The sequence below is a fragment of the Phaenicophaeus curvirostris genome, chromosome 7 (genome assembly GCF_032191515.1).
Source record: "Phaenicophaeus curvirostris isolate KB17595 chromosome 7, BPBGC_Pcur_1.0, whole genome shotgun sequence".
NCBI lineage: Eukaryota > Metazoa > Chordata > Aves > Cuculiformes > Cuculidae > Phaenicophaeus > Phaenicophaeus curvirostris.
Window position 1 is genome coordinate 39,840,186 of NC_091398.1, and position 12,189 is coordinate 39,852,374.

At 42.3% G+C, this 12,189-nt stretch overlaps 1 protein-coding gene across 1 annotated transcript in view; it reads left to right on the forward strand.

Annotated features, from left to right (window-relative positions):
• Nucleotides 1-12,189, forward strand: part of EPC2 (enhancer of polycomb homolog 2) — a 44,990-nt gene that overhangs the window by 26,057 nt on the left and 6,744 nt on the right. Inside the window, exons 4-10 of the mRNA XM_069861675.1 lie at nt 966-1,172; nt 1,957-2,105; nt 2,371-2,503; nt 4,641-4,832; nt 5,636-5,725; nt 6,311-6,456; nt 6,555-6,898. Of these exons, the coding sequence (XP_069717776.1) occupies nt 966-1,172; nt 1,957-2,105; nt 2,371-2,503; nt 4,641-4,832; nt 5,636-5,725; nt 6,311-6,456; nt 6,555-6,898 (1,261 nt within the window). The remainder of the gene's footprint in view (nt 1-965; nt 1,173-1,956; nt 2,106-2,370; nt 2,504-4,640; nt 4,833-5,635; nt 5,726-6,310; nt 6,457-6,554; nt 6,899-12,189) is intronic.

Consider the following 12,189-nt stretch of genomic DNA (forward strand, 5'->3'; position numbering starts at 1 on the left):
GTAGCAGTGGTTACGCTTAGGATATCCTTGTTTTTCTGAAATGTATAGGGGTTTTTTTGCTTATCCTCACAAGTTTGACATGTTGCAAAACTGCAAATTTAAATTGTTCAGTTGGTATTTTCCTAATTAGGAGGAAGCTGAAGTGCTGTCTGACTTCTATTTTAAGTGCTGCTAATGATACAGATTTCTTTTTATTTAATGTATAGGTTTAAGGTGATATGAGCATGTTAAACGAATGTACTAGTTAGTAAATGATGGGTTTTGCATTTATCTAGAGTCTGATTTCCATATAGAGAGCTGAACATAAGAAGGAAAAAATGTTATCTTTTAATTGCTTGTGTTTAACTGCCTCCTGCTGAAATGCCTGACCTAAGAGGTGAATGTCATTGTGTCTCTGTGTAATAAACAGGGACAGTCGTCATTTTCTATCACAAAGTAAACATTTTGGGGGAAAATTCAAGAAACTAGTTTGTTTTAGAGTATATTCTGTCTACAGTAACATATCTTCATGGGGAATTGGCATTAAACTGCAAAGAATCTTACATAAATAATGGCTAACGAAAAAGAAACTATTTTTTTAGGGAAAAAATAGTAAAATTAAAGTGATAGCTCAGTCATGACCTACAGACTGTAGTAACTGCTCGTCCTGTGCTCATCGTTGTTTCAGACTGTTCTCACGTTTCATGAAAACTGAGGAAGTTGTAGGCTGTTGTGTGAAAGTTTGAGAGATGGCACTTCTGGTTCAGAAAGGTCAGAACTATATACGTGGCTTCGGGACACCAACTGGTGGTGGCTGAAGTACTTCAACTTAGATCAAAATCGCTTCTTCCCCTTGCTGTCTTGTGCTAGAAAAGAATGCAGTGTACCTACGAGGGGTACAAAAGAGGTGTGAATGTGTGGCGACTTTGTCCCTGTGCTACCACCCTCCCCCGTTTCAACTACACCTTTTGCGTTTTCTCTTTCAGCTTGTAACACTTCAGGAAGCGAAATTGCTGCTAAACGAGGATGACTACCTTATCAAGGCTGTGTATGACTACTGGGTAAGGAAGCGTAAGAATTGCAGAGGGCCATCTCTCATCCCCCAAATCAAACAAGAAAAGAGGGATGGCTCCACCAACAACGACCCTTACGTTGCCTTCCGCAGGAGGACTGAGAAGATGCAGACAAGAAAGGTAGCTCATCAAACTCTGCTGGTTTCAATTTGTCATTTTGAATCCTGCAGTGATAGGAAATCCTTTTGATTCCTGTCCAGCATCTCGTCCTGTGGTATCTACAGTTACTGATGGGATTGTCTCTTAATAGTCACAATATTGGATGACACTGCTGTTTCAAGCCTGTTGAATGGTGTAGTTGGGTTGTAATCCATCAGGTCTTCATAGGCAATTTACAGCCTGCCTGTTTCCTGGAAAGTTGAGGCTCGCGGGATAATTTCTAGGTATTGGCATGTATTGCAACAAGCAGCTCTGGGACTTGCTGGATTACAAACTTCTGTGAAAAAGGGGGGGACAATCTTCCATTCGCCATGGAGTAAATAACTCAGTTTTTGTATTTGTAGCATAAATTTCAACTACAAAGTCTGTAATTACTCAATATCTTACGTCAACCTTGTACATGTGTGTACACCCTACTGTGTGCAGAATCGAGTGGAAGGAGTTTTAGGAATCGAGTGGAGTGGTTTTAGGAACCAAGTCTTGAATTCTTTGTTCTACCAAACTGCCACCAGGTTGGGATGGAATCTGAGCAGAGAAAGCATGGCAGGGACAGGACTGAAAAGTTCTTCTTCAGCTTAATCTTAAAAGCTTTTTGCTTTTTGTGGATCTCTACCGACAGGTTTCTTCTACGTTTCTTCTGAGCTACTCGTGCGATTCTCACTTGCAGCAGCATTCTGTAACTTTTTTGCTCTTTATGCCTTAGAGGTTTTGCTTTGGAGTCAAAATTTGTTTAATCTTCCCCTAGAATCGAAAGAACGATGAAGCGTCGTATGAGAAGATGTTGAAGTTAAGAAGAGAGTTTAGCAGAGCCATAACTATCTTGGAGATGATTAAGAGAAGAGAGAAAACAAAACGCGAGCTGTTGCATCTGACGTTAGAAGTTGTCGAGAAAAGGTAAAATTGCAGATTTTATCTGTGAGAAGTCCTTGATAACACCAAGGTTTTTGTTTTCATCAGATAGGTTTAAAAACGCATCCTGTAATTTGTTGCTTTGTGAGTGTTTGTCTTCTGCACGTGCCTGGGGCTGAAGGCTTATACAGCACCATTCACTTCAGAAGCTGGAACAGAGAGGATTTCTGCAGATTGTGTGACTGTTTTGTGTCTTTCAAACACTTCCCAGTGGAAATGCAGCTTTATGCTTTTAATCATGTATTTTAAGGTACCATTTGGGTGATTACGGAGGAGAGATCCTCAATGAAGTGAAGCTTAATAGACCAGAAAAAGAGATGAGCACAACTCCATCCACTCTTCATAATGGAAACCATCATAAAGTTCAAGAATGTAAAGTCAAGGTAAGCCTTCTACTGTCAGCTTCTTGTTACTGGTTTCGTTGTTCCTTTGGATTTACCCTGCGGATGTTTGCATTGCAAAACTGAGCAGGAGAAAGCAGGAGAGCAGGGTACAGCTGTGCTTGCTTCCATTATAATGTTTGTTGCCTTTCCCACCTAAGTTGGGAAAGGGCTGGCTGGCATTGCTGTTTGTTTCTTTGAAAAGCAGCACCATACCAGTGTTCGTTTTCCTTCTCAGGTCTCTCTTTCCTCTTAAGGTGATGTAAACCTGGTGTGTTAGGTGGACATCAGGGCCTCCATGAGACTGCAACATATAGGGAGTTATCGCTCCTTCTCCCTTCAAAGGGAGACTGGAGCACGGAGTTGTTCTGATAGTGTTGTCTGTGAGTACCAGTAAGCCATCGCTGCAAATACAGTCCTGAAAATGCAAGATTTGACTGAGTTACAGCTAGAATGGCAAAGGATTCGAGAAGCTGCTCTGAACTGTGTGAGTGATCTTTGAGCAACACTTCCAGGCACAAGGATGCAATGGTTAAATCACCTTGACAGCTGAAAAAAATCGCAAGCAACTAATGTTTTAGAAACCACTTATTGGAACTTGTAGTGGTTTGTTATTTCCAAGGCCTGGACCCTTCTCAGTCAACTGAGTAGGCATCTTCGTATCTCCCACTGCTTGGTCCTCAGGTTAGTAGCAAACGTAGGAAGGTGGAAGAAAGGGTGGCTGAATTCAGTAGGGGATGGAAAACTGCGCTGAGGGGATGAGTGTAGAAAGATGCAAGGCCTGTATTGCTGTGTGTCCCACACCAGTTCTTGTGTCACTCTAAATCCTACAAAGCTTTGGAATGTGGCACTTGATGCTACTTTGACAGAGTCTTCCTTTGGGCTTTTTAAAATCTGTGCAGAAACCCAGTGGATCACATTTTATTTCTATAATTGGCCTTGTCAGTAACATCTGGAGAAGCAGATTTAATGTTGTTAACCTTATTCTTACAAAGTAATTTTTAGGGTTTTTGCAGTTAATCCCTGCATTAATTGCAAAACCTACTGCTTCCAATCTTAGTGTAATTTTGTTATTGCAAAGGGTTGGTTTGCTTGTCTTGTTTCTACTTCTTTGTCTCCTGTTTCCTTTAATTGTTCTTTAAGCCGTAAGCATCTTTTCTTCCTTTTAGGAGCTTTCTTTGTTTTAACAAACAGAACCCCAAACAAACCAGTTTGCACATCATCATTGTGTTTAAACTCACTGAATGCAGGGTCCTGGACAGAGAAGGGATAAAGCCTGATGTTGTGCTGTTAGTGTGAGAGGGTAAAAATGCACCCAGCTCTGAATAACAGCGTGTTTTCGAAGACATAACCCGAAATCCCAGTTACCAAACGCTGGGATGCGAGTCCCCTTTGGAGTTTGCCCTTCGCAGCCGCGACGCCTAGCGGTGACTGCGGGGTCTGAGCTGTTCTCCTCCCCCTGGGAAGCCGAGCTCCGTGCGTGGAGTTGGTTTCAGCCAGGCAGGTGTTGTCAGTGGTGATTTGGGGTGAATTTAAACACTATTCAAAACTACACTCGCTTTTAGTTGTAATTCAGAAGGTGATACGTGAAGTCATCCTGCTTTTGAATTAAAGCTTTGAGGTTTAACAGTGTTTGTGTCTAAATGAACGGTTTTGTGTGGATGGAGCTGCTCACTGCAGAGGGGTTCTGTTAATGAGGTCTTAAATGGCAAAACTGGATAACATTACATCTTTTAAAAAATATAAACTGTCTAGCAAGCATGAAACAAATCAAGTAGTTTTGAATGCATCTGAGGAGTTAAGGCAGTTGTGATTGCCTGCCATAGAAAACAGATTCTGGAGAATAATTGGAACAGGATTTCCAATTGGAATCTGAGTGCACTGTAGGGCAGGGTACCTCTTCAGCAGTTGCATGACTCAAAAGCTGTCAGGTAGTTTATTTATAAATATCTGTGAAGACTTTCAGAGGTAAAGTTCTGGGGTTTCTACAAGTTTTGAATAACTTGTGCATTATGCATCTGAAATAACATGCAGCATGTGCAGGCTGAGGGGTTTTGAAGCTAAACAGTCATGTCTTTAAGCGTGAGACAAAGGTTAATTATTTCTCTTAATTTCTTTCTTTTTTTTTTTCCACAACCAGCATTCTCATCATTCATCTCTAAAGGAGGAGGTATCTGACGTTGTACGTCAAAAGAAGAAGTACCTAAAGAAAGCTAAAACAGAGTGTGCAGTCACTCCGCAGCAGCCGTCAGCTGAGCCCTTGCCTGTTATCAGCAAGAGCGATATTAAACAGTACGACTTCCACAGCTCAGACGAAGATGAGTTCCCGCAGGTAACACTCTGTTACAGATTCTAAGCGTACAGAAGGTAGAGATTCTAGTGGCCAGTCCTGCTCGAAATGGAGAACAACTCCTTTGGACAGTGGATTTATATAAAGATAATTGCGTAAACTAGGAGTTTGTTTTCCTCTCAGCTATGCTTTGGGGAAACTTCATAGAATCATAGAATGGTTTGAGTTGGAAGGGATCCTAAGGCCCTCCCACTTCCAGCCCCCTGCTGTGGCAGGGGCACCTTCCACTGGATCTGGTTGCTCCAAACTCCAGAAGCCAGATTTAAACCTGGCCTTGAACCCCTCCAGGGATGGGGCAGGTACCACTGCTCTGGGCAGCCTGGGCCAGGGCCTCCCCACCCTCATTGTGAACAGTTTCTTCCTAATGTCTCGTCTAAATCATCCCATTTACAATTTAAAGCCATTCCCTCTCATCCTATCACTCCAGGCCCTTGGAAAACGTCCCTTCCCAGATATCCTGGGGCCCCTTTCAGTACTGGAAGCTGCTCTAAGGTCTCCCTGGAGCCTTCTCTTCTCCAGGCTGAACAACCCCAACTCTCTCAGCCTGTCCTTAGAGCAGAGGTGCTCCGGCCCTCGGATCATCTTTGTGGCCTCCTCTGGACCTGTTCCAACAGTTCCATATCCTTCTTATGTCAGGGATTGCAGGTGGGATCTGAAGAGAGCAAGATCCCACTTGCATTAAATATATAAATATAGGTCATATTTATTTATTATACAAATTCACATAATAAGATTGTGTCACATGAATGTGGCAGTTGGGTGAATGACTTCGCTTTCTGGTCTAGGTACCCTCACCAGTGTCAGAAGCAGAGGAAGAAAATGACCCTGACGGACCGTGCGCGTTCAGGAGAAGAGCAGGATGCCAGTATTACGCTGTAAGGCTGTCTGCTTGTCAGAGTTAGTGTGGTGGTTTGGGGCTTGTAGTTTTTCAGATGTAGGTTCACACAGTGCTAATATGAAATGTTTCTTGTTTTCCCACTTCCACCACCAAAGCTTTGATTTGAGGAGTCAAGAGGAAGTGGTTTTGAGATGACAGGAGAGTTTTTCTCGTTGTACTCTCTCCTTTGAGAGATTTACTAGTGGGTTATTTCAGCTGTACTTGTCTATTTGCCACTTGTTTCTTGTGTGGCCTCCTAACTTACTTGTTCTTTCAGTTTGGGTGAGTTTTTCACCTGTTGATTGCTAATCCAGTCCTCTTTTCTGCCTGGCTCTGAAGAGCGAGTTGAAGTTTCTCTTGCTTAGTGTTTATCCTACTCATTTTTCTATGGCCTGCGAGCTGACTTTGTGGCAGGCAGAAGTCGAGGTGACTGAAAACTTGCATTTTTATTTGTTTTTCTTGTTGTTGAGAAACACGTTATTTAATACCCTTCGTTAGCCTTTTAGAGTTCTTCTGCTTGCAGAAGCCACTTGAGAAGACCTGCAAATGAATGCAAAATGACCTTTTCTTTTTCTCTCTACAGCCTCGTTTGGACCAAACTAATTCTTCGTATGAGAACTCCGAATTGGCAGAATTGGACAAACTGGGGTTCAGGCATTGCCTTACGACCCTTACAATTCCAAGAAGATGTATAGGATTTGCAAGACGACGAATTGGCAGGGGTGGAAGGTATGGTTGCATTACTTTTACTCTTTATTCCCCTTCAAAGGATAAAAGTATTAGAGACAGTTAAACTAACACCTTTTATTTCCATCCTCTTTATTCAGGGTTATAATGGACCGAATATCCACAGAACACGATCCTGTCCTGAGGCAGATTGACCCAGAAATGCTGAACAGTTTTTCAAGCTCTTCCCAGACTTTAGACTTTTCTTCTAATTTTTCACGGACCAATGCTTCCAGTAGATGTTGTGAAAACAGACTGTCCCTTTCTGAAATATTAAGCAATATCCGATCGTGTCGACTTCAGTGTTTTCAGCCAAGGCTACTAAATCTACAGGACAGCGATAGCGAAGAATGTACCTCAAGGAAACCAGGGCAGACTGTGAATAATAAAAGAGTCTCTGCGGCATCTGTAGCTTTATTGAACACCAGCAGGAATGGCATATCAGGTAGGCAAGGGTTTGGATTGCTCTGCAACTTAAAATATTGAGTTCTGGTGCTTTTGGTTTGGAATTGGGCTGATAACATCTTTGGTTTGGAACTGGGCTGATAATGTGTTCAGCGGTGATGCTTGCCTAAACCAACGAGACAAGCTAATCGTTTTGTATTTCTTGGAATGTACAGAGATTTTGCGCAAACAGTCCCCTTCCTATGACTTCCATTACAGTTTGAGCAGAATCTTGATGAAGTGCTGGACTTGATCATTCACAAAGAGGAATGGCTGTAAATTGGAAGGGGGAATGTTTAGGTTATATTTTAGGAAGAAATTCTTCACTGTGAGGGTGGGGAGGCTGCCCAGAGCAGGGGTGGCTGCCCCATCCCTGGAGGGGTTCAAGGCCAGGTTGGATGGGGCTTGGAGCCCCTGATCCAGTGGGAGGTGTCCCTGCCCGTGGCAGGGGTGGGACTGGATGGGCTTTGAGGTCCCTTCCGACCCAAGCCGTTCTATGTTTATTTAAAGGAGAGATTCTGCTCCTGTTTAAGGATTGCTTAGGTGTGATGGAGTCTTACAGACCTGAATTAGTCTGACTGTGTTGAGGGAGAGAAGAAACGCAAAAGAAATCTGTAAATGCCAAGGAAAAGCAGTTGGCTTCAGGGGGAGCAATGTTGGTTTTGTCGTTGGAGTTTTTAAAACTTGACAAAGCGTTTCATTAGAGCAGCAGTGAGTCAGTAAGCGCACCGAGCAGGCGTGCCAGAGTCTGCAAACAGCGCTTTCTGTTCGTAGTCTGTCATAGCCAAGACATTCGCAGTGGAAGCATCCAATGATGCACCTTCTCTGTTGATTTTTCAGGAAACCATCGGCTGTTGATTAAGTGCAATAGGAGGTGGCCTTTCCCTTTAAGTGTCATCTCTTAACTCTCATAGCCACTGCAGCCACCTGTTACCGTTCAGCTTTGTGGCGTGATAGATGCAGACGAGCAAGACAGCCAGTCACATAGAAACGGTTTGGCGTTAAACAAAACAAGTTTCTTGTAGTGTCTTCACAAGAATATAAAATATACGCAATCCTTCTGATCTGTGTAGACCCTTTGTTAGCAATTTGGGTGTAGAAGCACTAAAGTTGGAATAAAAGCCACAAAAAGAAGAAATTGCTTGAAGCTCATATCAAGCTTTAATCTTTACATCGCTTGCTTCGTGTATCGGGAGTGTCGCTCCTTTATGATTTTAAGAGCATGTGTGGTTCTTTAAAAAGTTGGAGAATTTGAGATAATGCCAGAAAGAGCTACTAACAACCTGAGTGTTTTCCTGCTCCATTGTGTACAGACAGAATTCGGTATTATGAAGCAAGATGATTGGGTATATTTAGATATAGATTAGATATACATATTATATCTATTATATAATCTGTGTTTTATATATTTTATATATATCATATATAAGCATTTCTAATATAGATTATATATTATATTGGATATATGATTCTGAATTCCATAATTAACTTTACATGGGTGCGGAATGGTCCATCTCTTTTAAAGCCACTTGCAAGGCTGGGTATTTAATCTTTAATGACATACCTCTAGAATTCACGTGTAGAAGTCAAATTTCTTGAAGATGAGAGCGTTTTTCTCTACATTATGGTTTTAAGACTGTGCGTGAGCTTGTTGAGCACTGCCAGCGCAGCACTGACGTAAGCACTGCAAATTCACTTTGATAAAGTACTTTTCAGTGTAGTCCTTGCAACCTATATATTTTCACATAAAAGATTTGCACAAGAATGTTTTTCTGCTGTAAGAAGAGGACGGACGTAATGTGCAATGGTCATATTTTGTATAATTCTTTTTTTGGTAGGAACGTGAAGGGCTGGAGATTTGCACCTGTAGCAGGAAGGGGCAGTTGTGTGTGATGGGGTTGTTAAACATCACGAGATGGCTTGCGAAAGCAAATGCAGCAAGTGGAAAAGAGTACGAGTACTGTTTGTCAGTTCAGGAGGTGAAACATGGACCATAAGCTGTAAGGAACAACCACGAGTTTGCTGGTAGCTCTATATAATGAGAGCCAGTAGTGCTGCAGGATTTCTGTTTGTGTGATGACACCAAGGTAAGGCGTCGTGGTTTAACCCCAGCTGGCAGCCGCTCACACCCCCCTCCCTGTGGGATGAGGAGGAGAATGAAAGGAGAAGTAAAGCTCATGGGTTGAGATAAAGACAGTTTCATAGGACAGCAAAGGAGGAGAGAATGATAATGGTAATAGAGTATCCAGGGCAGGTGATGCACAACGCAGTTCCTCGCCAGCCAATGCAAAGTCCAGTCCTGAGGAGTGATCCTCCCCTGGCTAACTCCCCCTCGTTCATGTGCTGAGCATGATGGTGCACGGCACGGAATGTCCCTTTGGCCAGGCTGGGTCAGCTCTCCTGGCTGTGCCCACTCCCAGCCTCTCGTGCGGCTCCAGCCAGGAGAGCCTGGGAAGCTGGAAAGTCTTTGGCTTGGGAACTTAGCTGCGACTAAGACATCAATGTGTTATCAATGTTATTCTCATCCCAAACCCAAAACACAGCACTGTATCGGCTACTAGGAAGATGATGAACTCTGTCCCTGCAGAAACCAGGACATCAGGAAAGTTGCTTAAAGAGGTATAGGCTAAGTTGATTGTTTCTCCATAGAATTTTTCATGACAATACAATAAATATCAGTTGATTATTTAAGGATCAGCTAGATGTGAAACTTTAAAGGCTTTGAATTCTGCTTTGAGCTGAATTTTATTTCCTTTGAGGGTGGAGTCTGCTTACAAAACTAGGAGAATATTTTGGAATGGAAGCTGATATATCGGATTTTAACAGTAAATGAAGAAGTGAGTGAAGGAAAAAAGTTGAAGAGATTTGTCACATCTCCATACCTGGCTTGAGTCTAAATGAAGATGGCAGCAGACAATTCCATTGGTAGAGGAAAGATGGGCCATCATAAGAAAAGCAAAATGAGAACAGTGTTTGAGCAGCGTGTTCAGGGAAAAGGGGTTTGATTTGGTACAGAACTGTGTATACGTAAGAAAAAAAACATCAGCACTTTCTAATTCAGGTAATACAGAATAAACCCCAGAATTATTGATGCTACATGGCAAATTGGTGATGGATCTGATACACGGATGTAGACTGGCAACGAAGTACATCAGGGTTTGCACTGTTAAGGCAAGAGACCTACGGGAAAGGACAGAGAAAAAGGAAAGGACAGAAACATGCATTTTAGTGATGGGAGACATGAGAGAAATGTCTGAAAACATGCATTGAAATGGATGTGATGGATCTCGGCTGCTTTGGAGAGTTATAGATATTAACTTCTGCTAATAGAATTTAGATATAGTTTCAAGAACACAGATCAGAACAGAGATCGCTGTGTAGCTGAAGTACATTATGCAGTTATGGTTATGGAAGCCCTTTTTCTTTCCAGATTTAAATTGCAAACCAGACCCTGTAATTCTGGTAAAGGGTCAGCTGCAATAGGCAACGAATTCTTCACCAAGTAACTGAGCCAGCAAGAGGCAATGCGGGTAGATTTTATTATTAGTAAATAGTGAGTAAATTTATAAAGGGTTGGTGAGAGCCTGGATAGGCATTAAATGAGCACAGGTACAAGTAACAGTGCTTACTGAATTAATTCTGTTTGGAGACAGAAATCAGTTGATTTTATAGCACACTTGCCTGCAAGCATAAAGGTGTCTCTAGAGGAAGCAGTGACAGTAGTTAAACGGATCAGTTTTGGTTTTCTTTTAGTTTAGAGAAGACTTGGGGTTGCTTGCTTTGGGTTTTGGTGCCCAAGAATATTTAGTTACCTCTGTGTTATTCTTCTCTTCTATTAATCAAGTAGCTCTTAGTCTGGCATTTCCTTAAGTGCCAGGCATTGTATGAACAGAGAGACAGCCTTACTTTAAAACACGTGACTGCCTGACCGCTGTGAGAGTAATGAACCTGTGCGTGAATAAAGAACCACTGCTTCAAGCTAAGTTACTCTCTTGCTCGCATTACAAGAATTGCAAGTGAGAGAACTGAATTTGAGGAACCTTAAAAGACAAGGTCGCTGAAAGGATCTGATCCATTTGATCAGTTGTGTAAGCTTTGTGTAGTCTTACACACTATGTCTGGAAAAGTAAGCTGGTCTCCTTGCCAGAGCTGCCTGCAGAAGAATTGTGCTCTGGCAAATGAGGTAAACTGGTGAGCTAGGGATCCAGCTGATTGTCAGGAGAGGGGAGGGAGGATGTTACAAGGAATTTGTAGGTGGTACTACTTAGGGGAGCTGAGTAATATGTAACCTGCTTGCTGAATTCCTGGAGTGCAGCTCCCTCGTTTTGGGGACTAAAGGAAGAAGCAGGCTTCAGGCACAGTCTTCCACAGTTTTGGGTGCAGTTGCTGTGTGTGTTTGGCTCCCAGGCTGCTTCAGCTGCAGCTCCAGCCACCGGCTCAATAGCTACCTGTTTAGTTACCAGGTCCCCAGGTACAAAAGACAACTGCAGATGATGGCATTCTCCCTGGAATGGTTTTGCCTATGGAACAAGCTTTTTCCTTTAGGAGGCATTTTCTTCTGGAATTAAATACCACGCAGAAGTAATTAGATTAATGAAACACCACTTTTGGGGCAGCCAGAAAGATGATCTTTGATTAAAGCCTTTAAATCCTAAGAGAAGTGACATAATAATCCAAACCAAAGCTGTCAAGAAGGAGAGGAGCCTGGAAGACTTAATTTCACATTGACTTTTTACCATCTTCTGTTGTGATCTTTCAGTAGTCAGGCTATGGTAAAACAAAATACTGGCAGTGGAAGCTAAAATCGTGGTAAACAGAACCTTTTATGAGAAGTAGAACACATGTATATGACTGTGACCTGAAAAGGCTATTTTGGAACATCATAAAGGTTTGCCAGTTTTTTTCGATGACCCTTCAGTTGTTTGGGTTGGCCGAAGCAAACGATACTGAATGTGCTAACGAACATCTGCTGGCTTATAGCAAGGCTGACAGCAGAGTGCAGTCCGAACATTGAATCAATACCTGGTTCTAGCTTGGGAACTGAGTATAATTCAGATGTGTAAAGGCAGAACAACTGATTATTCCAGTATTATGGTTATATTTGGAAATGATAATAAAGTCCCTAGAATCGAACAGGAGTAGCTGTATAAGTCATTGGATTTGTCAGTGCCCTCATAGAGAAGAAATTTTGGTACCAGTTCCTAAACGAACACAGCCTCCGTTTTGGTATTTATCCTGCGTGGAATTTCAGGACAACCACACCTATTACAGCCAGTAAGTGAAAGAGCCAGA